A 25,988-nucleotide genomic window follows, 5' to 3' on the forward strand; every position below is an offset into this window, starting at 1 on the left:
AGATATTTGTATGAATTAAGGTTAGGATAGTGTTTAAATGTCTGTATTAGTGAAGTTTTAGATAGTGTTTAGATATTTGTATGAATTGTTTTGGATAGTGTTTAGATATCTGTATGAAGTATGAATGCAGCTTGGGATACTGTTTAAATGTTTGTAAGGATTAAGGTTAGAATAGTGTTTTGATCTTTGTATAAATGGAGCTTTTAATAGTGTTTAGATGTTTGTGGGAATTAAACTTTATATAGTGTTTAGATATTTATATAGCTTAAATTTTACATAGTGCTTAAATGTTTGTATGAATTAAGTTTTTGATACTGTTTAAAGGTTTGTATAAATTAATGTTTTGCTAGTGTATAAGTGTGTGTATGAATTAAGCTTTAGATAGTGTTTAAATGTTTTATGAATTAATGTTTAGGTAGTGTTCAGATGTTTGTATGAATTAAGTATTAGTTAGTGTTTAAATGTTTTTATGAATTAAGCTTAAGTTAGTGTTTGAATGTTTGTATAAATAAAATATTAGGATAGTGCTTAGATGTTTGTATGCTTCGAATAGTATTTAGATTTTTGTATGAATAAATCTTTAGATAGTGTGATGAATATGCATTAAGATTTTTATAGTGTATAGATTTTTATATGAATTAAGATTTGGTTATTATTTTTATATGGTAATTAATAAAGCCTTGCATGGTTCTTATATAGGTATATGAATTAATCTAATGGTATTGTTTATATAAATATATAAATTAAACTATTACAACATGTATATGAATTTACCTTAAGGTAGTGCTGAAGTATTTGTATGAAATAAGCTTTAAATAGTGTTTAGATATTTGTATAGATTATGCTTACGATAGTGTTTAGATGAATTAAGCTTTGGATAATGTTTAAATGTTTGTACTAATTAAGCTGTGGATAGTGTTTAGATATTTGTATGAATGGTTTGGATAGTGTTTAAATGTTTGTATGAAGTAAGCTTTGGATAGTGTTTAAATGTTTGTATGAATTAAGTTTTGGGTAGTGTTTAAATGTTTGTATTAATTAAGTTTTGGGTAGTGTTTAAATGTTTGTATGAATTAAGTTTTGGGTAGTGTTTAAATGTTTGTATGAATTAAGCTTTGGATAGTGTTTAAATGTTTGTATGAATTAAGTTTTGGGTAGTGTTTAAATGTTTGTAAGAATTAAGTTTTGGGTAGTGTTTAAATGTTTGTATGAATTAAGTTTTGGGTAGTGTTTAAATGTTTGTATGAATTAAGTTTTGGGTAGTGTTTAAATGTTTGTAAGAATTAAGTTTTGGGTAGTGTTTAAATGTTTGTATGAATTAAGTTTTGGGTAGTGTTTAAATGTTTGTATGAATTAAGTTTTGGGTAGTGTTTAAATGTTTGTATGAATTAAGTTTTGGATAGTGTTCAAATGTTTGTATGAATTAAGTTTTGGGTAGTGTTTAAATGTTTGTATGAATTAAATTTTGGGTAGTGTTTAAATGTTTGTATAAATTAAGTTTTGGGTGGTGTTTAAATGTTTGTATGAATTAAGTTTTGGGTAGTGTTTAAATGTTTGTATGAATTAAGTTTTGGGTAGTGTTCAAATGTTTGTATGAATTAAGTTTTGGGTAGTGTTCAAATGTTTGTATGAATTAAGTTTTGGGTAGTGTTCAAATGTTTGTATGAATTAAGTTTTGGGTAGTGTTTAAATGTTTGTATGAATTAAGTTTTGGGTAGTGTTTAAATGTTTGTATGAATTAAGTTTTGGGTAGTGTTTAAATGTTTGTATGAATTAAGTTTTGGGTAGTGTTTAAATGTTTGTATGAATTAAGTTTTGGGTAGTGTTTAAATGTTTGTAAGAATTAAGTTTTGGGTAGTGTTTAAATGTTTGTATGAATTAAGTTTTGGGTAGTGTTTAAATGTTTGTATGAATTAAGTTTTGGGTAGTGTTTAAATGTTTGTATGAATTAAGTTTTGGATAGTGTTCAAATGTTTGTATGAATTAATGTTTTGGGTAGTGTTTAAATGTTTGTATGAATTAAATTTTGGGTAGTGTTTAAATGTTTGTATGAATTAAGTTTTGGGTAGTGTTTAAATGTTTGTATGAATTAAGTTTTGGGTAGTGTTTAAATGTTTGTATGAATTAAGTTTTGGGTAGTGTTTAAATGTTTGTATGAATTAAGTTTTGGGTAGTGTTCAAATGTTTGTATGAATTAAGTTTTGGGTAGTGTTCAAATGTTTGTATGAATTAAGTTTTGGGTAGTGTTCAAATGTTTGTATGAATTAAGTTTTGGGTAGTGTTTAAATGTTTGTATGAATTAAGTTTTGGGTAGTGTTTAAATGTTTGTATGAATTAAGTTTTGGGTAGTGTTTAAATGTTTGTATGAATTAAGTTTTGGGTAGTGTTCAAATGTTTGTATGAATTAAGTTTTGGGTAGTGTTTAAATGTTTGTATGAATTAAGTTTTGGGTAGTGTTTAAATGTTTGTATGAATTAAGTTTTGGGTAGTGTTTAAATGTTTGTATGAATTAAGTTTTGGGTAGTGTTTAAATGTTTGTATGAATTAAGTTTTGGGTAGTGTTTAAATGTTTGTATGAATTAAGTTTTGGGTAGTGTTCAAATGTTTGTATGAATTAAGTTTTGGGTAGTGTTCAAATGTTTGTATGAATTAAGTTTTGGGTAGTGTTCAAATATTTGTATGAATTAAGTTTTGGGTAGTTTTTAAATGTTTGTATGAATTAAGTTTTGGGTAGTGTTCAAATGTTTGTATGAATTAAGTTTTGGGTAGTGTTTAAATGTTTGTATGAATTAAGTTTTGGGTAGTGTTCAAATGTTTGTATGAATTAAGTTTTGGGTAGTGTTTAAATGTTTGTATGAATTAAGTTTTGGGTAGTGTTTAAATGTTTGTATGAATTAAGTTTTGGGTAGTGTTTAAATGTTTGTATGAATTAAGTTTTGGGTAGTGTTTAAATATTTGTATGAATTTAGTTTTGGGTAGTGTTTAAATGTTTGTATGAATTAAGTTCTGGGTAGTGTTTAAATGTTTGTATGAATTAAGTTTTTGGTAGTGTTTAAATGTTTGTATGAATTAAGTTTTTGGTAGTGTTTAAATGTTTGTATGAATTAAGTATATGTTTGTATAAATTTTTATATAAATTAAGATTTAGATATTGTTTTCTAATGGAAATTAATAGCCTTGTATGGTTCTTATATGGGTATATGAATTAATTTTTTGATATTGTTTATAAAGGTATATAAATTAAACTGTTTATAGTGAGTGTTTTTATATTCAAATAAATTAAACTTTTTGATTGTTATTAGATGTTGATATGAATTTAACCTTGGGTATTATTTCATGTGTAAATTAATTGCGATTTAGATAAACTGTATTTTTGTTTATCTCCAGCCCCTGAAATAAATCCTTTTTTTTTTAGTGATATTACCAAAGATAACATTAGCATAAAAGGCAGAATAATTCATAAATTGAGTTGTATTTTATTTATCTCCTCTTTGGGGGTTTAGACACAAGGTTAAGTGTTGGTTGAAAGTGTTTCTGTGGAATAAACTGTATTCGAACTTGGGACACCCAGGTTTTCAGTCCATGGTGTTAACCACTTAGCCACCAGCACCTCATGAAGTTTATATCAACACATGAATGGAGCTTTGTATGGTGTTTATATGTAAAACGCATTTTCATGTGGAAAGTGTTGAAATCGTTTTATTTATTAATATTTGATATTTAGGTATGTAAAGACAAATATATTTATGACATTCCTTCATATATGAAGTTCTTTATACATTTTTGAATTTTTGGTCCCCCCGACAAAAGCGGGGTGGACCTGTAAATTCACCCTTGTCTGTTCGCACTTTTCTCAATGACTATGTCTTGGAATTTTTTAAAATTTTGCACAAATATTAAACATGATATGAGTGAAAAGTAACAGAGTGGATTTTCCGGGAATACTCCGGGTGCCCCCCCCCCCCCCCAGGGTTGCCTTTCAGGTTAAAATGGCTAAAATTAACACTTTTGTGCTTATTAAAAAAATTGATGCCTTGGATTTTTATAAAGCTTTCTGAAAAGTTGTAACTGATTTCTATATAATTTTGTTTGTCTATACTTTGCGATAACTCTTGAGTGTGCCCCAGGGGCTCTTTTATGGCTAATAAAAACACTCCATTTTTGAGATTATTTTGCCATATTTGTCCAAAATTTTCTGTGTATGTCTAGAAGTTTTGCATGGTGCTGAACTCAAATTTAAATATGTTTAAGCCCTTAGGGACTTTTGGGGCTAAATGTGTGTGTGTGGGGGGGGGGGCAATGATGGACTTAGTCATTTCTGTTTTAGCATTGTGCAGAACTCAAATTTACATATGTTAAGGCCTAAAACTGCACCGTTTGTTCATTTTCACCAGGAATTGACATCCCCTGGGGACTTTGGGGGCTAAATGGGGGGGGGGGTAAATGCTGAACTTAGTCACTTTTTTATGCCTCATTCACTGTGCACTCACGGAGAACCATGCAGACTTCACTTGTTAAGAAGATAATTGTTGTTGTCTCCCTTTGTATTAAGATAAAACGAGTTCTGTTCTTTGGGTTAAGTTCTAAGAGTGATCTCCCTTGCTTGTTGTTGTGGATTGCTGATTGGAAAAACAAAGATGGAGGTTTTGATAAACGGACGTGTGTAATTAGAGTTATGTGAATGGTAAACGAACAATAACTATTTTCTATTTTTCAGAGACTTCTTGGCCGATTACGTCCACGATTCTTGGACTAGGTATGGATACCAATCCACCACATGGAGTGTCAGGAAAACCAGTTCCTGGATGGAATGGTATGCCGCTGTTCAATTATTTAAGTTAAGCAATGTTGAGCTTTGTCACTTGTTAGTATGGAATATCAGATACTGTAAGCTCTAGCTATAGGATGCCTGTAATATTGTGTAATGGTGAGCAAGCTATATTTGCATACAATTATGAGTGAGGTTTGATCCTCAGTACATGTCACACATTTCAAGCTTCATCTAAATTTAAACTAAGAAAAGAAATTAAAACCGTAGTTTAACGACCTGGACATAATGCGAAAAAAAAAAAAATGGTGTGCAGGCGATAAATATTGTTTTAATTTGTTGTTTTTGTTAAATACTAATACATGAGGAATCATTTGGAGTTAAAATCTAGTTAGTATTGCGCTTGTAATATTAAGAAAAAAAAACATGCTTGAAATGTGTACATATGCTGAAATAATCGTCATTATTTCTATTAACTTCTGTTTGTATGAAGACGCCATTGTTTTAGCGATTATTTCATCATATGTACACATTACAAGCATGTTTTTTTCTTAATATTACAAGCGTAATACTAAATAGATTTTAACTCGAAATCGTTCCTCATTTAATAATATTTAACACACAGAAAAAGATAAAACAATATTTATTGCATGTACACAATTTTTCCATCGTATAAGTCCAAAATACAAAGTTTGACTTTAATTCCATTCAACATCTATATCATATAGAAGTTCAAATAAATCGTCAGGTTCCAAAAACCGTCTTCAGGAATTAGAACAAGTAACCATTGCAGAATGGATTAATGTTGCATTGATTAAAAAATATTGAAATTAATTTAGAAAATACTATTTTCTTTTGTTTTGTAAAGCTTAAGTTTGAAAAAGCATTTTAGTTAGTCTGTCAAGCTTAAGTTTGAAAAGCATTTTATTTTGTTTGCAAAGCTTAAGCATTTTCTTTTGTCAGTAAAGTTTAAGTTTGAAAAGAAATTTCTTTTGTTTGTAAAGCTAAAGTTTGAAAAATCATTTCAGGTGGTTTATCAAGTTAAATTTGGAAATAGAATTTATTTGCTAAATGTTCAAATTTATTTGCTAAATATTCGAATAGATTAAGAATGAATTAACATTTTTTTTGTCTTTAACTAAAAATTAAAAACAATGAAAAAAAAACTATCTTCATTGTTTCTCAGTGATGGTGTTGGCACAAAATGGCGATGACACAAAAACTGTTGAACCTGGAGATCTTGGTCAGATTGTAGTGAAGTAAGTAACAAAATATTTACATTCACTTATATGAGTACCAGTTGGAATACCCACCCCACGGTGGATTCATTCATTCATTTTATAATGCTGAGTGTTTAGCAAAGAGATATTAAGTGCCGTTTTTCAGTCTTTGGTATGATGACTGAAAATTAGAGAGTTAACCCCTAAGAATATCTCAGGAAGAGACCAAACTACAGTTATGAACCAGACAGCTAGAGCAGAGTTTCCCAAAGAAGGCTCCGCTGAGCCCTGGGGTTCCGTGAGTGAGGGTCAAGGTCTCTGGAAGCCCAAATGATTTCTCTGGAAGGCCAAATGATTTCTCTGGAAAATGAAATGGCTGCAGACATTTTAATTATTGATCTGTTTTACTGGAAAGCAATATGATACATAACTACAGATGTAAAGAGTTTCAGAATGGTTCGTGGAAAAGTAAATTAAAAAAATATATATTTAAAAAAAATGCAACTATTTTTGATTAATTAACAAAAAAATGGTTGTAAAAATAATAATTAGTTAGTGTTAAAATTTGAAATTAATGTCTTTCATATTTATTTTAGAAATTATCTTGTTAGTGCTTTGTGAAAAAAAAAAACAACTTTTGCCCTGCTCAAGGGCTCTAGGGTGTCCTGAAGTTTGGGAAACCCTGAGCTAGAGAATACTCCCTCTTCTCTTACTGACATGAGAATCTCCCCTTCTGGTTTAGAAGCACACTGACTCGAGAACAGAAATGGAACGATCAAAGTTGTTATGATCAGAGGAGGCTACAAAAACCGAGCGAACCATCTGCGAATGTGAAGAAGAGAATGATATGATGCAACACTACATTGTTTGCTGTTTAACCGGTGCAGTTTGAATGCAGCAACAATGCAAATCAGTGTAAAAACGTGGGAAACTGTTGTATGTTGTATTCAAAGATATGCAAAGAAGAAACCTATAATTGAACCTGGATCCCCCAACCCCATTAGCCAAATGGATTAGTATTCATAACACCAAGACATAATACAGGAATGATTCATAACACCAAGACATAATACAGGAATGATTCATAACACCAAGACATAATACAGGAATGATTCATAACACCAAGATATAATACAGGAATGATTCATAACACCAAGACATAATACAGGAATGATTCATAACACCAAGATATAATACAGGAATGATTCATAACACCAAGACATAATACAGGAATGATTCATAACACCAAGACATAATACAGGAATGATTCATAACACCAAGACATAATACAGGAATGATTCATAACACCAAGACATAATACAGGAATGATTCATAACACCAAGACATAATACAGGAATGATTCATAACACCAAGACATAATACAGGAATGATTCATAACACCAAGATATAATACAGGAATGATTCATAACACCAAGACATAATACAGGAATGATTCATAACACCAAGACATAATACAGGAATGATTCATAACACCAAGACATAATACAGGAATGATTCATAACACCAAGACATAATACAGGAATGATTCATAACACCAAGACATAATACAGGAATGATTCATAACACCAAGACATAATACAGGAATGATTCATAACACCAAGACATAATACAGGAATGATTCATAACACCAAGACATAATACAGGAATGATTCATAACACCAAGACATAATACAGGAATGATTCATAACACCAAGACATAATACAGGAATGATTCATAACACCAAGACATAATACAGGAATGATTCATAACACCAAGACATAATACAGGAATGATTCATAACACCAAGACATAATACAGGAATGATTCATAACACCAAGACATAATACAGGAATGATTCATAACACCAAGACATAATACAGGAATGATTCATAACACCAAGACATAATACAGGAATGATTCATAACACCAAGACATAATACAGGAATGATTCATAACACCAAGACATAATACAGGAATGATTCATAACACCAAGACATAATACAGGAATGATTCATAACACCAAGACATAATACAGGAATGATTCATAACACCAAGACATAATACAGGAATGATTCATAACACCAAGACATAATACAGGAATGATTCATAACACCAAGACATAATACAGGAATGATTCATAACACCAAGACATAATACAGGAATGATTCATAACACCAAGACATAATACAGGAATGATTCATAACACCAAGACATAATACAGGAATGATTCATAACACCAAGACATAATACAGGAATGATTCATAACACCAAGACATAATACAGGAATGATTCATAACACCAAGACATAATACAGGAATGATTCATAACACCAAGACATAATACAGGAATGATTCATAACACCAAGACATAATACAGGAATGATTCATAACACCAAGACATAATACAGGAATGATTCATAACACCAAGACATAATACAGGAATGATTCATAACACCAAGACATAATACAGGAATGATTCATAACACCAAGACATAATACAGGAATGATTCATAACACCAAGACATAATACAGGAATGATTCATAACACCAAGACATAATACAGGAATGATTCATAACACCAAGACATAATACAGGAATGATTCATAACACCAAGACATAATACAGGAATGATTCATAACACCAAGACATAATACAGGAATGATTCATAACACCAAGACATAATACAGGAATGATTCATAACACCAAGACATAATACAGGAATGATTCATAACACCAAGACATAATACAGGAATGATTCATAACACCAAGACATAATACAGGAATGATTCATAACACCAAGACATAATACAGGAATGATTCATAACACCAAGACATAATACAGGAATGATTCATAACACCAAGACATAATACAGGAATGATTCATAACACCAAGACATAATACAGGAATGATTCATAACACCAAGACATAATACAGGAATGATTCATAACACCAAGACATAATACAGGAATGATTCATAACACCAAGACATAATACAGGAATGATTCATAACACCAAGACATAATACAGGAATGATTCATAACACCAAGACATAATACAGGAATGATTCATAACACCAAGACATAATACAGGAATGATTCATAACACCAAGACATAATACAGGAATGATTCATAACACCAAGACATAATACAGGAATGATTCATAACACCAAGACATAATACAGGAATGATTCATAACACCAAGACATAATACAGGAATGATTCATAACACCAAGACATAATACAGGAATGATTCATAACACCAAGACATAATACAGGAATGATTCATAACACCAAGACATAATACAGGAATGATTCATAACACCAAGACATAATACAGGAATGATTCATAACACCAAGACATAATACAGGAATGATTCATAACACCAAGACATAATACAGGAATGATTCATAACACCAAGACATAATACAGGAATGATTCATAACACCAAGACATAATACAGGAATGATTCATAACACCAAGACATAATACAGGAATGATTCATAACACCAAGACATAATACAGGAATGATTCATAACACCAAGACATAATACAGGAATGATTCATAACACCAAGACATAATACAGGAATGATTCATAACACCAAGACATAATACAGGAATGATTCATAACACCAAGACATAATACAGGAATGATTCATAACACCAAGACATAATACAGGAATGATTCATAACACCAAGACATAATACAGGAATGATTCATAACACCAAGACATAATACAGGAATGATTCATAACACCAAGACATAATACAGGAATGATTCATAACACCAAGACATAATACAGGAATGATTCATAACACCAAGACATAATACAGGAATGATTCATAACACCAAGACATAATACAGGAATGATTCATAACACCAAGACATAATACAGGAATGATTCATAACACCAAGACATAATACAGGAATGATTCATAACACCAAGACATAATACAGGAATGATTCATAACACCAAGACATAATACAGGAATGATTCATAACACCAAGACATAATACAGGAATGATTCATAACACCAAGACATAATACAGGAATGATTCATAACACCAAGACATAATACAGGAATGATTCATAACACCAAGACATAATACAGGAATGATTCATAACACCAAGACATAATACAGGAATGATTCATAACACCAAGACATAATACAGGAATGATTCATAACACCAAGACATAATACAGGAATGATTCATAACACCAAGACATAATACAGGAATGATTCATAACACCAAGACATAATACAGGAATGATTCATAACACCAAGACATAATACAGGAATGATTCATAACACCAAGACATAATACAGGAATGATTCATAACACCAAGACATAATACAGGAATGATTCATAACACCAAGACATAATACAGGAATGATTCATAACACCAAGACATAATACAGGAATGATTCATAACACCAAGACATAATACAGGAATGATTCATAACACCAAGACATAATACAGGAATGATTCATAACACCAAGACATAATACAGGAATGATTCATAACACCAAGACATAATACAGGAATGATTCATAACACCAAGACATAATACAGGAATGAGGCTAAACTCCACCATTTTCTTTTTGATTACAAATTTTTCCCAGATGAGATATTTTGAAAATATTTTTCATCAAATAGTAGCTGAATGATGGGAGATTTCAGTGAAATTGAAACGTTATCGATGCAGAAATCAATTTTATCCGCACAAGTGCGATATAACAGTTTGTGTCTACCGTCTGCCGATTTTCATTATCCTCCTAAAAGAAATATGGCCCAATGATGCTACTTCGTCCAGTCACGCCATAGAGTCATTAGTCATAGGTAAGTTCATGAGACTTAGCCTGAACCCAGAGCCGCATATTCTGCTTCTTGATATGTCCACTCAAGTGACAGTGAGCCTTGTCACTAACGAAAATCAAATCCAAAAATCCAGGGTCATTTTCAATTGTTCTTCAAACAAATTTTCTCATTCTGCTTTTATTGCGATCGGTTTGCCTATGCAAGATCTGAATTTTGTAGGAAAACAGATTAAGGTCATTGTGGACAATCCTCAAGACTGATGTTCTAGAAATGTTGGTTTCCATATTTTTTTTTTTTTTTTTTTGCATTTTCACCCAAACAAAGCACAGTGCCACTTTGATGTAGGGGACTACTATCTGGGACATAAGTTGCAGGGGTTCTATGTAGGAAGTTGAGCAGCAAGATGTCTGTTTGCATTACACTTGAACTTCTGCATGTCAGTACAGCTAGGGAAGCATGGACCCGGAAAAAAGGAATTCCAAAGTCTAGCAGTCCGAGAGAAGAAACTATTAAAGTAGAAAGCTTTCTTGTATCTGGGGATCTCTACTGTGTATGGGTGGGATTTAGCTTCTTGTCGGGTTTGTCGGGGGGATTTATGTCGAGGGGGTACAAGGGCTTGTAGTTCGTCAGAGCACCTACCATTAAAATACTTGTGAAACAGGCAGAGGGATACAATATTTCATTGATGGGACAGAGGTTGAAGCCTATCCAATCTTACGACGTATCATATATATATAGATATATTTAGATATATAGATATATATATATAGATAGATAGATATATAAATAGATAGCAGGGAGATCTGACGTTGCCCAGGATTAAATGAGGATCAACGAATGTTCCACACTTCCAATACATTTATTGTCATCGAAATCAATGAAATAACCCATTCGTCAGTCAAATCGATTAATTGCTTACTCCAGTCGGGAACCCACCGTGGTGCACTGAAAGAAAGTTTCACATGGCTCCCCGCATTGACTTAGTTCACAATTCATTGTAACCTACATTAAACTTTAGAGAACGCTCTGGTGATTTTATAAAATTATTTTTTTATATAAAATTATATTTTTATATAAAATTATGTTTTTATAAAACGGCTTGAATTAAATTTTAAAATGCAAAAGTCAAGTACAATGATTCAATTGTGATCTAAACAGAAACATTCATTGGAACGCGCCCCTGTCTTATCAAAAACCTATTGCTGATTTATATACCAGGCCCTTCTGCTTGTGTGATGATAAAACTTCTCAAATGCATTTGTGATGTTAGGCTGTATAAAAGTGTTAACTTTGGTCAAAATTGGAACATTTTCTCTGTATTTGAATTTCTTCGATTTTCGATACTAATCAGAGGTATTCGGATACAAACCTATCTAAGAATACTCTCAGGCACATGAGGAACATGTGTGTGAAAATTTTTTAAAAATCAGCCCAGCCGTTTTGAAGTCCATAAAGGACGAAATCACATACAAAGTCTTTTACATATATATATATATATATATATATATATATATATATATATATATATAAAAATGTACATACTCATATTAAATTCTATACGGTCTGCTTAGATGATTGTCGGCCAACATATGCGTCTTTGAGTTGTCTTGCTCTCCACTGTTTCTGTCTATAATGTTGTGAAAACAAGACTCAAGATGAGAACAATAGTCCGAATAATCTAAATAATATGAATTACCAATCCTCATCTCAAAAATTCAGAAACATGAACCCTAATATTTTTCAGGATACAATGGTCTTTCTTTATTCAACTGACAATCTGTCCATCTCATTAACTCTTATACTCGAGTGGCTTTTAGTCTTTATAAGTGGTAATTCATTAGTATGTAACATTTTTAAGGCATAACTAACGATTTTCAAGCAATTATAAGTTTAGTGATTAATGAATAAATACTGTCCAACTTTTGAATCCTAAATTGGCTATTGAGAATCAAAAATCGCTTCTCAATCAGCCATTGAAGTGATTTTTTATTTCGTTTTTTTTTTGTTCTTTTATTGATGGTGTACCACTTATCAAGGACTGGGCGGGGGCACTCGAAAATAAGGGCTAAGGAGATCGACAGTTGGGCAATAATTACCACTATAACAGGATTAGAAGCAATAGATTCATCCAACTCAGAGAACCTCCGAAATTCAACAGAAAACCCTTTATCATACTGATTGTTATAATTGCTTATCTGAAAGACGATTCTTTTTTTTTATCAACAGACTACCCCTGCCACCCGGTGCCTTCTCGACTCTCTGGGAAAATGATGAAGGATACAAAGAAATTTATTTTTCCAAATATCCTGTAAGATACGTTTTTGCATTATTCATTTATTACACAATTGCAAATTTAATAATAATCTGTTATTTTAAGATTATTAGTCTATACTCCTTCATGAATAGGAATAATTCGTTATTTTAAGATTATTAGTCTATACTCCTTCATGAATAGGAATAATCTGTTATTTTAAGATTATTAGTCTATACTCCTTCATGAATAGGAATAATCTGTTATTTTAAGATTATTAGTCTATACTCCTTCATGAATAGGAATAATCTGTTATTTTAAGATTATTAGTCTATACTCCTTCATGAATAGGAATAATCTGTTATTTTAAGATTATTAGTCTATACTCCTTCATGAATAGGAATAATCTGTTATTTTAAGATTATTAGTCTATACTCCTTCATGAATAGGAATAATCTGTTATTTTAAGATTATTAGTCTATACTCCTTCATGAATAGGAATAATCTGTTATTTTAAGATTATTAGTCTATACTCCTTCATGAATAGGAATAATCTGTTATTTTAAGATTATTAGTCTATACTCCTTCATGAATAGGAATAATTCGTTATTTTAAGATTATTAGTCTATACTCCTTCATGAATAGGAATAATTCGTTATTTTAAGATTATTAGTCTATACTCCTTCATGAATAGGAATAATTCGTTATTTTAAGATTATTAGTCTATACTCCTTCATGAATAGGAATAATTCGTTATTTTAAGATTATTAGTCTATACTCCTTCATGAATAGGAATAATCTGTTATTTTAAGATTATTAGTCTATACTCCTTCATGAATAGGAATAATTCGTTATTTTAAGATTATTAGTCTATACTCCTTCATGAATAGGAATAATCTGTTATTTTAATATTATTAGTCTATACTCCTTCATGAATAGGAATAATCTGTTATTTTAAGATTATTAGTCTATACTCCTTCATGAATAGGAATAATCTGTTATTTTAAGATTATTAGTCTATACTCCTTCATGAATAGGAATAATCTGTTATTTTAAGATTATTAGTCTATACTCCTTCATGAATAGGAATAATCTGTTATTTTAAGATTATTAGTCTATACTCCTTCATGAATAGGAATAATCTGTTATTTTAAGATTATTAGTCTATACTCCTTCATGAATAGGAATAATCTGTTATTTTAAGATTATTAGTCTATACTCCTTCATGAATAGGAATAATCTGTTATTTTAAGATTATTAGTCTATACTCCTTCATGAATAGGAATAATCTGTTATTTTAAGATTATTAGTCTATACTCCTTCATGAATAGGAATAATTCGTTATTTTAAGATTATTAGTCTATACTCCTTCATGAATAGGAATAATTCGTTATTTTTAGATTATTAGTCTATACTCCTTCATGAATAGGAATAATTCGTTATTTTAAGATTATTAGTCTATACTCCTTCATGAATAGGAATAATTCGTTATTTTAAGATTATTAGTCTATACTCCTTCATGAATAGGAATAATCTGTTATTTTAAGATTATTAGTCTATACTCCTTCATGAATAGGAATAATTCGTTATTTTAAGATTATTAGTCTATACTCCTTCATGAATAGGAATAATCTGTTATTTTAATATTATTAGTCTATACTCCTTCATGAATAGGAATAATCTGTTATTTTAAGATTATTAGTCTATACTCCTTCATGAATAGGAATAATCTGTTATTTTAAGATTATTAGTCTATACTCCTTCATGAATAGGAATAATCTGTTATTTTAAGATTATTAGTCTATACTCCTTCATGAATAGGAATAATCTGTTATTTTAAGATTATTAGTCTATACTCCTTCATGAATAGGAATAATCTGTTATTTTAAGATTATTAGTCTATACTCCTTCATGAATAGGAATAATCTGTTATTTTAAGATTATTAGTCTATACTCCTTCATGAATAGGAATAATCTGTTATTTTAATATTATTAGTCTATACTCCTTCATGAATAGGAATAATCTGTTATTTTAAGATTATTAGTCTATACTCCTTCATGAATAGGAATAATCTGTTATTTTAAGATTATTAGTCTATACTCCTTCATGAATAGGAATAATCTGTTATTTTAAGATTATTAGTCTATACTCCTTCATGAATAGGAATAATCTGTTATTTTAAGATTATTAGTCTATACTCCTTCATGAATAGGAATAATCTGTTATTTTAAGATTATTAGTCTATACTCCTTCATGAATAGGAATAATCTGTTATTTTAAGATTATTAGTCTATACTCCTTCATGAATAGGAATAATCTGTTATTTTAAGATTATTAGTCTATACTCCTTCATGAATAGGAATAATCTGTTATTTTAAGATTATTAGTCTATACTCCTTCATGAATAGGAATAATCTGTTATTTTAAGATTATTAGTCTATACTCCTTCATGAATAGGAATAATCTGTTATTTTAAGATTATTAGTCTATACTCCTTCATGAATAGGAATAATCTGTTATTTTAAGATTATTAGTCTATACTCCTTCATGAATAGGAATAATCTGTTATTTTAAGATTATTAGTCTATACTCCTTCATGAATAGGAATAATCTGTTATTTTAAGATTATTAGTCTATACTCCTTCATGAATAGGAATAATCTGTTATTTTAAGATTATTAGTCTATACTCCTTCATGAATAGGAATAATCTGTTATTTTAAGATTATTAGTCTATACTCCTTCATGAATAGGAATAATCTGTTATTTTAAGATTATTAGTCTATACTCCTTCATGAATAGGAATAATCTGTTATTTTAAGATTATTAGTCTATACTCCCTCATGAATAGGAATAATTCGTTATTTTAAGATTATTAGTCTATACTCCTTCATGAATAGGAATAATCTGTTATTTTAAGATTATTAGTCTATACTCCTTCATGAATAGGAATAATCTGTTATTTTAAGATTATTAGTCTATACTCCTTCATGAATAGGAATAATCTGTTATTTTAAGATTATTAGTCTATACTCCCTCATGAATAGGAATAATTCGTTATTTTAAGATTATTAGTCTATACTCCTTCATGAATAGGAATAATCTGTTATTTTAAGATTATTAGTCTATACTCCCTCATGAATAGGAATAATTCGTTATTTTAAGATTATTAGTCTATACTCCTTCATGAATAGGAATAATCTGTTATTTTAAGATTATTAGTCTATACTCCTTCATGAATAGGAATAATCTGTTATTTTAAGATTATTAGTCTATACTCCCTCATGAATAGGAATAATCTGTTATTTTAAGATTATTAGTCTATACTCCTTCATGAATAGGAATAATCTGTTATTTTAAGATTATTAGTCTATACTCCCTCATGAATAGGAATAATTCGTTATTTTAAGATTATTAGTCTATACTCCTTCATGAATAGGAATAATCTGTTATTTTAAGATTATTAGTCTATACTCCTTCATGAATAGGAATAATCTGTTATTTTAAGATTATTAGTCTATACTCCCTCATGAATAGGAATAATTCGTTATTTTAAGATTATTAGTCTATACTCCTTCATGAATAGGAATAATCTGTTATTTTAAGATTATTAGTCTATACTCCTTCATGAATAGGAATAATCTGTTATTTTAAGATTATTAGTCTATACTCCCTCATGAATAGGAATAATTCGTTATTTTAAGATTATTAGTCTATACTCCTTCATGAATAGGAATAATCTGTTATTTTAAGATTATTAGTCTATACTCCTTCATGAATAGGAATAATCTGTTATTTTAAGATTATTAGTCTATACTCCCTCATGAATAGGAATAATTCGTTATTTTAAGATTATTAGTCTATACTCCTTCATGAATAGGAATAATCTGTTATTTTAAGATTATTAGTCTATACTCCCTCATGAATAGGAATAATTCGTTATTTTAAGATTATTAGTCTATACTCCTTCATGAATAGGAATAATCTGTTATTTTAAGATTATTAGTCTATACTCCTTCATGAATAGGAATAATCTGTTATTTTAAGATTATTAGTCTATACTCCTTCATGAATAGGAATAATCTGTTATTTTAAGATTATTAGTCTATACTCCTTCATGAATAGGAATAATCTGTTATTTTAAGATTATTAGTCTATACTCCCTCATGAATAGGAATAATCTGTTATTTTAAGATTATTAGTCTATACTCCTTCATGAATAGGAATAATCTGTTATTTTAAGATTATTAGTCTATACTCCTTCATGAATAGGAATAATCTGTTATTTTAAGATTATTAGTCTATACTCCTTCATGAATAGGAATAATCTGTTATTTTAAGATTATTAGTCTATACTCCCTCATGAATAGGAATAATTCGTTATTTTAAGATTATTAGTCTATACTCCTTCATGAATAGGAATAATCTGTTATTTTAAGATTATTAGTCTATACTCCTTCATGAATAGGAATAATCTGTTATTTTAAGATTATTAGTCTATACTCCCTCATGAATAGGAATAATTCGTTATTTTAAGATTATTAGTCTATACTCCTTCATGAATAGGAATAATCTGTTATTTTAAGATTATTAGTCTATACTCCTTCATGAATAGGAATAATCTGTTATTTTAAGATTATTAGTCTATACTCCTTCATGAATAGGAATAATCTGTTATTTTAAGATTATTAGTCTATACTCCTTCATGAATAGGAATAATCTGTTATTTTAAGATTATTAGTCTATACTCCCTCATGAATAGGAATAATTCGTTATTTTAAGATTATTAGTCTATACTCCTTCATGAATAGGAATAATCTGTTATTTTAAGATTATTAGTCTATACTCCTTCATGAATAGGAATAATCTGTTATTTTAAGATTATTAGTCTATACTCCTTCATGAATAGGAATAATCTGTTATTTTAAGATTATTAGTCTATACTCCCTCATGAATAGGAATAATTCGTTATTTTAAGATTATTAGTCTATACTCCTTCATGAATAGGAATAATCTGTTATTTTAAGATTATTAGTCTATACTCCTTCATGAATAGGAATAATCTGTTATTTTAAGATTATTAGTCTATACTCCTTCATGAATAGGAATAATCTGTTATTTTAAGATTATTAGTCTATACTCCCTCATGAATAGGAATAATTCGTTATTTTAAGATTATTAGTCTATACTCCTTCATGAATAGGAATAATCTGTTATTTTAAGATTATTAGTCTATACTCCTTCATGAATAGGAATAATCTGTTATTTTAAGATTATTAGTCTATACTCCTTCATGAATAGGAATAATCTGTTATTTTAAGATTATTAGTCTATACTCCCTCATGAATAGGAATAATTCGTTATTTTAAGATTATTAGTCTATACTCCTTCATGAATAGGAATAATCTGTTATTTTAAGATTATTAGTCTATACTCCTTCATGAATAGGAATAATCTGTTATTTTAAGATTATTAGTCTATACTCCCTCATGAATAGGAATAATTCGTTATTTTAAGATTATTAGTCTATACTCCTTCATGAATAGGAATAATCTGTTATTTTAAGATTATTAGTCTATACTCCTTCATGAATAGGAATAATCTGTTATTTTAAGATTATTAGTCTATACTCCTTCATGAATAGGAATAATCTGTTATTTTAAGATTATTAGTCTATACTCCTTCATGAATAGGAATAATCTGTTATTTTAAGATTATTAGTCTATACTCCTTCATGAATAGGAATAATCTGTTATTTTAAGATTATTAGTCTATACTCCCTCATGAATAGGAATAATTCGTTATTTTAAGATTATTAGTCTATACTCCTTCATGAATAGGAATAATCTGTTATTTTAATATTATTAGTCTATACTCCTTCATGAATAGGAATAATCTGTTATTTTAATATTATTAGTCTATACTCCTTCATGAATAGGAATAATCTGTTATTTTAAGATTATTAGTCTATACTCCTTCATGAATAGGAATAATTCGTTATTTTAAGATTATTAGTCTATACTCCTTCATGAATAGGAATAATCTGTTATTTTAATATTATTAGTCTATACTCCTTCATGAATAGGAATAATCTGTTATTTTAAGATTATTAGTCTATACTCCTTCATGAATAGGAATAATCTGTTATTTTAAGATTATTAGTCTATACTCCTTCATGAATAGGAATAATCTGTTATTTTAAGATTATTAGTCTATACTCCTTCATGAATAGGAATAATATTCTGCTATTACCATTCTTCTTATTATTATTACTCACTAGGAGTTTTCACACAGGCCATCATCAAAGAATTCTCTTTGGGAACAACCTGTAGTGTTCCTTGGAGTCTGAGGGACAACAAGTCTCCCCTGATTTCCAGTCCCCTCTACCTCTTTTGATAACCTTTGCAAATGAGTTTGCGTTATTGCAGCCATCCCTTGCGATTGACTTTTTGTTGGTAATGACCAGTAGCCATCATTGGAACCTGGGTGGCAGTAAGCCTCTCCAATGTCCCAGTCCTCCTTGCACCCAACCAGTGGAGGTTTGACTAGTGCACTCTTTCGATAACATTCGTAAATTAGTTTGCATTATCGCAATAGCCATTTATCTTTGATGTCTCGTTGGTAGTGACCATTAATACTTCACTGAAAGTTAGGATGTATTAAGCTTCTCCAAGGTCTCAGTCTTCTTCGCACTCATCCAGTGAAGGCCCGATTAGTGCTTTCTCTCCTTGGTCTTTCCATCCTCCTTAATCCTCCTCGATTATGTTTCTTTGTATTTTACATCTGTAGCAGTTTTTATATGTCCGGTTTGTGCCGTAATGCTCATTTGCATTAGTTTCTGCATTCCAGGATTTTCCTTAATATTTCAGCTCTTTTCATTATTGTTATCCATTGTATATTCTCAACATCTCTTTGATTCCAATCTCCCCAATGTTTTTCAAAGTTTTTTGGGATTGTTCCTAGTGCTCCTACTATTAGCGGTATTATCTTGACTTTCTTCATCTTTCATAAACCTTGGAGCTCTCTAACCAGTTCCGTGTATTTGATCCGTTTCTTTGTCTCCTTGACATTCATTCTGTGGTCTGTTGAAACGGTGAAATTTGCGATCTGGCAGGACTTTTCCTTCTTGTTAATTATTATAATGTTCGGTTTTCTTGCTTGCATGGGTTTATCTGTATGTCCATGTCCTATAGGATTTTGTGACTTTCATTTTAAAGTACTGCTTCCAGTTTGTGATGTGCCATTTGTCTAAGTGTTCAAGATGCAATTGTCTGCATAATTCCTAGTGTACTGTCTTCCCCATTTGATCGTGTCTATTTTTATGTTCTTTTTTTGTTGTTGACTTTTTGGACAACATTATATTCGCCATGATAAAATCCTTGGATTGGTTTTATTTGGTTTTGATTCCCTCTTTGCAAATGTGTGAAATAATAAAATATAAAAATATTCAACATGTATCGAATACTTATTGTCTCCACTGATATATATATATATATATATATATATATATATATATATATATATATATATATACTAGCAAGAAGATCTTACATGCGAAATTTCATAAAAATCGGCCCAACCGTTTTCAAGTCCATAGGGAACGATCTCACACACACGCACGGTTCTTTTTATGTACGTATATTATGTTAAAAAATATATACGTTTTCGTTTTGTTCCTTGTTTTATATGTTGCTTCTATTAAAAAAAAATAGAATATGCTATGGAAACGCCCATAAAAAGCTGAAGTAAAATGTATAAAGTGGACACAACACGGATTATTATAAAAAACATCCTTTTCTATTCTTCCCCTTTCCACAGGGCTATTACAGTAGTATGGATTCTGGCTTACTTGATGAACAAGGTTACGTTTCGGTGCTTTCCAGAACCGATGATGTCATTAATGTGGCGGGACACAGATTTTCAACGGGAGCCTTAGAAGAGGTAAAGACATCTAATATCTTATTTTTTTTAAAGTTAAAGCGAAAACGTAAAAAAAAAAAAGGTTCTGTTGTCATAACTTGGATCGATAGAGAGCATGAGTTGTACAGCGGCGCATCTCCGATCTCGCTCATTGAACATTGTGTCACTTTCAAACATGATAGAAAGCTGCCAAGACTAAACTAGTTTCATTCAATAATTACAAGAAACCCTCTCTACCACCTATAGCAATGGTCAACGACTCTTTATCTGAGAGTACATCTTTCAAACTCCTTGGCCTAACGTTCACAGGAAACATGAGTTGGAACAATTACATTGAAGGCATTGCCAGGGCCGCTGCAAGAAAGGTGGGCTCTCTCTTCTGTGCTAGAAAACTACTAACACCCGAAAGTATCCTGTACCTCTATAAGGCCACCATTCGCCCATGTATGGAGTATTGCTGTCACATCTGGGCTGGTGCATCTGCTACTAGTCTCTCGCTCCTTGACAAGGTTAAAAAGAGAGTCGCAAACCTGATAGGCCCTGAACTGGCATCTAAGCTTCAGCCTCTGTCACATCGACGAAATGTTGCATCCCTCTGCCTTTTCTACAAGTATTTTAGTGGTGAATGCTCTGACGAACTGCAATCACTTGTGCCCCCACGACGTGAGCACCCTCGACAAACCCGACAGGCTGCTAAATCCCACCCCCACACTGTAGAGATCCCTAGATGTAAAAGATCTTTTTACTCCAATAGTTTCTTCCCCAGAACCGCTAGGCTCTAGAATTCCATTCCAGGTCCCTGCTTCCCCAACAGTACTGACGTGCAGAAGTTCAAGTGTAACGTGAACCGACATCTTGCTGCCCAAATCCCTACATAGTACCCCAGTAGTTGTTGCCCCTGATAGTAGCCCCCTACACCAAAGTGGCAATTTGCCTTGTTTGGGGTGAAAATGTAATAAAAAAAAAATTTTTTAAAAGTGCCTATTGGCCTTGGGATTTGTACACAACTAGCCAACTAGTGCATTGTCTGCAAAAAAAAGAAAAAGAAAATCAATTTTCATCAAATGGAATCATGTCGTCTTTCCTATGGCGATAATTTTGTCGTTCAACTGTATATATATATATATATATATATATATATATATATATATATATATATATATATATATATATATATTAATGTACGTTGTTAAAGACAATAGAGAGCTTTTGTTTGATGAGACCTTGTTTATTTTTTTCGATTTATCTGACGATCTTTTTAGTGTGTAGAGAAAACGTTCCAGCCCATCTCACAAATAATATTCACACAGCCCTCCTGATGATGTCTTCTTGGAAAGACGAAAAGCATCAACGTAACCAATTTCGAACTACACTCATAGAAATTCTTTCGATCTACACACTAAAAAGATCATCAGAAAAATCGAAAAAATAAAAAAGGTCTAATCAAACGTCTCTGTTGTCTTTAACACCTTCTGTTTAAATGAAAGAATGCTGTGTATGTGTGTGTATATATATATATATATATTTAAATAGTATGTTTATTTATATAAATATTAATGGCTACATATGTGCATACATGTTTTTTCTACTGCACCTCATTTAAAGAGACACTTTCATCAGGCCTTATCTTGTTTTAGAATCAAACTTAGATCCTAAACTAAATTTAAGTCTGGTTTAAAAACGGTAAAGCCTAAGTCTGATGAAGCTGTTTCTCTAAATGAGGCGCAGCTAAAACATGTATGCACATATGTAGCCAATAATATTTGTATAAATATACTTTAATAACGCTTTGCTTGTCATTGGGCACTTTTTGATGAACACCCGAGTTTCAGTGGATTTGCGTCTAGGAAACTACAACAATACAGCCATTATCATGTGTGTGTGTATATATATATATATATATATATATATAAAGAAGGAAAGTATTTCTTCGAAACTCCGCGGATTAAGGACTATCCACTTATTTAGTGTTTCCTTTTCAAATTAAATATGTTTTAATTCTTTTCAAAGTATTTTTTAACATTTTTTATTAACTACTTGCTCTATTTGCTTTATATAAATAAACATACTATATATATATATATATATATATATATATATATATATATATATATATATATATATATATATATAATTGGCTGAAAAATGCGAGGCTTGCTGTTTGTTTATAAATAAGCGGTTTGAGCACTATAAAAAGTGGTGGACGGATATTTGTTTAAAATAGACACTTGGCGAGGTTATTTGCAGGCACCACTACCATAGGTCGATCGGTAGAACTGCTGACTATCAACGCGATGGTTCTAGGTTCAATCCTCGCTTGAGAGAGGTGCTGATGAGTTGTGATACAACGAAACAGGACTGTATGTCGATGACTCGAAATATATATTGCAATCATGAAGCGAAGACATTTATTGTTTATGATTAAAAGTAAAACATGTTTAAAAAAAAGTGGGGGAAAATAGGAAAGAAAAATAAAACGGGGAGTCAGATGACAGATTTCGTCCTCACTTTTTCAAAGCTGTATCGAGGGATTTAAAAAGGAAAAATAAAAATTATGTGCATTATTAAAATAAAGTTATGTTGAGTTCTGTTCACGGGTGAAAAAAAAAAAAAAAAAAAGAAAAAAACAGAGAAGCGATTAAGATAAAACAACGTTCTGATATTTTTTAAAGATCCTAGAGACTAATCACACTTAAACCTAGGAGACATTCCCTCTGTTTACAGAGAGAAGACCTCCTCAACCGAACGTGAATAGTCTCCAAGATGTTTAAATGGAATGTTGAGTGAGCACGACTCAGAATTGAAAATGAGTTTGTCCTTAAGTTCCCTACACATGATGAGTTTTTAATGAGATTGTCAGTGATTGAAGACCCGTATGTGTTGGCAATTACGTCTGTTGCTCGGTATGTCCCATTTCTGATTTTGATAGGTACGTGCTGGTGGACTCTTCCATGCAATTTGTTCGACCCACATAGTTCGCACCGCAACTACACTTAAAATTGTAAATGACATTATTATTATAATCGGGGGGGGGGGGGTAGAACATCTTTTTGAGAGGATGCATTAAGGTTTTCGTAGAGAACACAATGCGTATATTTGAAGCAAAATAACATTTTTGAACCGTTGAGCTGGTTTGTTTGGCGAATTTCTCACTTACTGTCCCCAACCACGGTAAATGTAGATATATCACTGTTTGACTTTTAGTTTCAGAAAACTCAGTTATTTTTCTTTGCATAAAAATGGTATCCATTCTTGGATAGGGTATCAGTAATCATTTTAAATTCCTCATCCAATTTTGATTTTGAACAAATCATGTGTTAGGATTCAAATTAAATTGATCTTACATTTTTAGGGCAAAATGAATCCCAGCGTGTATGCAGTCCCTTAAATGTGGATTTGCGGTATATTAACGTAAGGTAACTAGATGGTGTCTTTGTTAGCAATATGTCAAGGGAACCTATGGACGAGTTACACTCTCCTTCATAAGTATATTGATAAGTTTTTTACAGTACAAAACTTATAAACGCTTTAAATAAGGTCGGGAAGACTCTAGGGGCCCCTTTCATTAACAAACTCATCAGGAGTCAATCGTTGAATTTCTATAAAGAGAACAAATGTATATACATTCCTATAAAGTTTTATATACTAGATCATAAAAAAAAAGAAAAATGTGAAATAGTAAAAATAATAATGTACCTTTCTATGTGTATGTTTTGTGTGTGTGTGTGTGTGTGTGTGTGTGTGTGTGTGTGTGTGTGTGTAAGAGAGAGAGAGAGAGAGACTCCTAGCTGATATACTTGCCCCATAATATGTTCATAATTCTAAGATATCCTTAAACTTAATAATAAAAAGAATATATATTTTTTAAATTTAGTTAAATTGTTTATTTCAGTAATGGTCATAAAGTGGGTGATCAATTTACATTAAATTTATAAAGGAAACTGAATCCAGTTGTAAAATCTACAATTTAAAAAAAGGAAAATAATAATGTACCTTTCTATGTGTATGTTTTATGTGTGTGTGTGTGTGTGTGTGTGTGTGTGAGAGAGAGAGAGAGAAAGCGAGTGAGAGAGAGAGAGAGAGAGAGAAAGAGAGAGACTTCTAGCTGATATAATATGTTCATAATTCTAAGATATCCTTAAACTTGATAATAAAAAGAATATAAATTTTTAAAATTTAGCCATATTATCCTATGATTGGAAAGACTGCGTAAAAAAAATATAAATTAAACAATTTAATTTTGAGGCTGAGACTTCTATACGGTTCCAACACGACTTGAACGCGACATAAACTTAATAATTATATATCGTGTGTTTTCATTAGATAAATAAATCTTTTAAATAACCATTTGTTTGATTTGCATTATTTTTGTAGGCCATAATGCAAATAAGTGATGTTGCTGAAGCAGTGGTCATTGGAGTTCCAGACAAACTCAAAGGTCAGGTACCTTTGGGTCTTTGTGTGCTAAAATCAGGTAATGAAATCAATTTAAGTTCAATAACAATGTATATCCATTTTCCTATAACTAATTTGCGCTCCTCCCTTTAACACAATAACCCGAACCCGAACCTTCTTAACAAGTAACTAATTTACACCCTTTAAAGTGTAGAGTGTCTTAAAAAAAGTAGAGTGTCTTAAAAAATGTACTTACACTTTAACTGTTTCTGATGCCTGGCGACACCAAGCTACCTTGCTAAGCAACCACAGCGAAGCAGGTGTCATTGACACTGGTTCTGAATTCCGGATGTCACAAATTTCTGCATATCAGAAAACATGAATCTCTCAATAAAGTAGAACTGCCAGTTAGTGACAGAAAATCGGACTAACCTCTGTCGAAATCTCAGCAATTAGTCATATGTCTTATGTTGAAAAAGAATTTTAAACAAGTTTTGTTTTTCTTCGTTGGTTTAGTTTCGATAATAAAAAGAAATTAAAAAGCAGAAAAAGATTGACACGTTTTGTTTCGTTGAATTGGGGTTGGGGGGAAATGGTTTAGCCGATAACCA

The 25,988-nt window shown here is 30.7% G+C and overlaps 1 protein-coding gene across 1 annotated transcript in view; it reads left to right on the plus strand.

Moving 5' to 3' along the window:
- LOC145293297 (acyl-CoA synthetase short-chain family member 3, mitochondrial-like) overlaps nucleotides 1-25,988 on the plus strand; it is a 127,219-nt gene that overhangs the window by 88,327 nt on the left and 12,904 nt on the right. The window contains exons 11-15 of the mRNA XM_080139927.1: nucleotides 4,718-4,813; nucleotides 5,955-6,027; nucleotides 13,039-13,120; nucleotides 20,881-21,003; nucleotides 25,357-25,456. Coding sequence (XP_079996053.1) covers nucleotides 4,718-4,813; nucleotides 5,955-6,027; nucleotides 13,039-13,120; nucleotides 20,881-21,003; nucleotides 25,357-25,456 — 474 coding nt within the window. The remainder of the gene's footprint in view (nucleotides 1-4,717; nucleotides 4,814-5,954; nucleotides 6,028-13,038; nucleotides 13,121-20,880; nucleotides 21,004-25,356; nucleotides 25,457-25,988) is intronic.

The sequence above is a fragment of the Euprymna scolopes genome, chromosome 14 (genome assembly GCF_053919585.1).
Source record: "Euprymna scolopes isolate OS-2025 chromosome 14, ASM5391958v1, whole genome shotgun sequence".
Taxonomy (NCBI): domain Eukaryota; kingdom Metazoa; phylum Mollusca; class Cephalopoda; order Sepiida; family Sepiolidae; genus Euprymna; species Euprymna scolopes.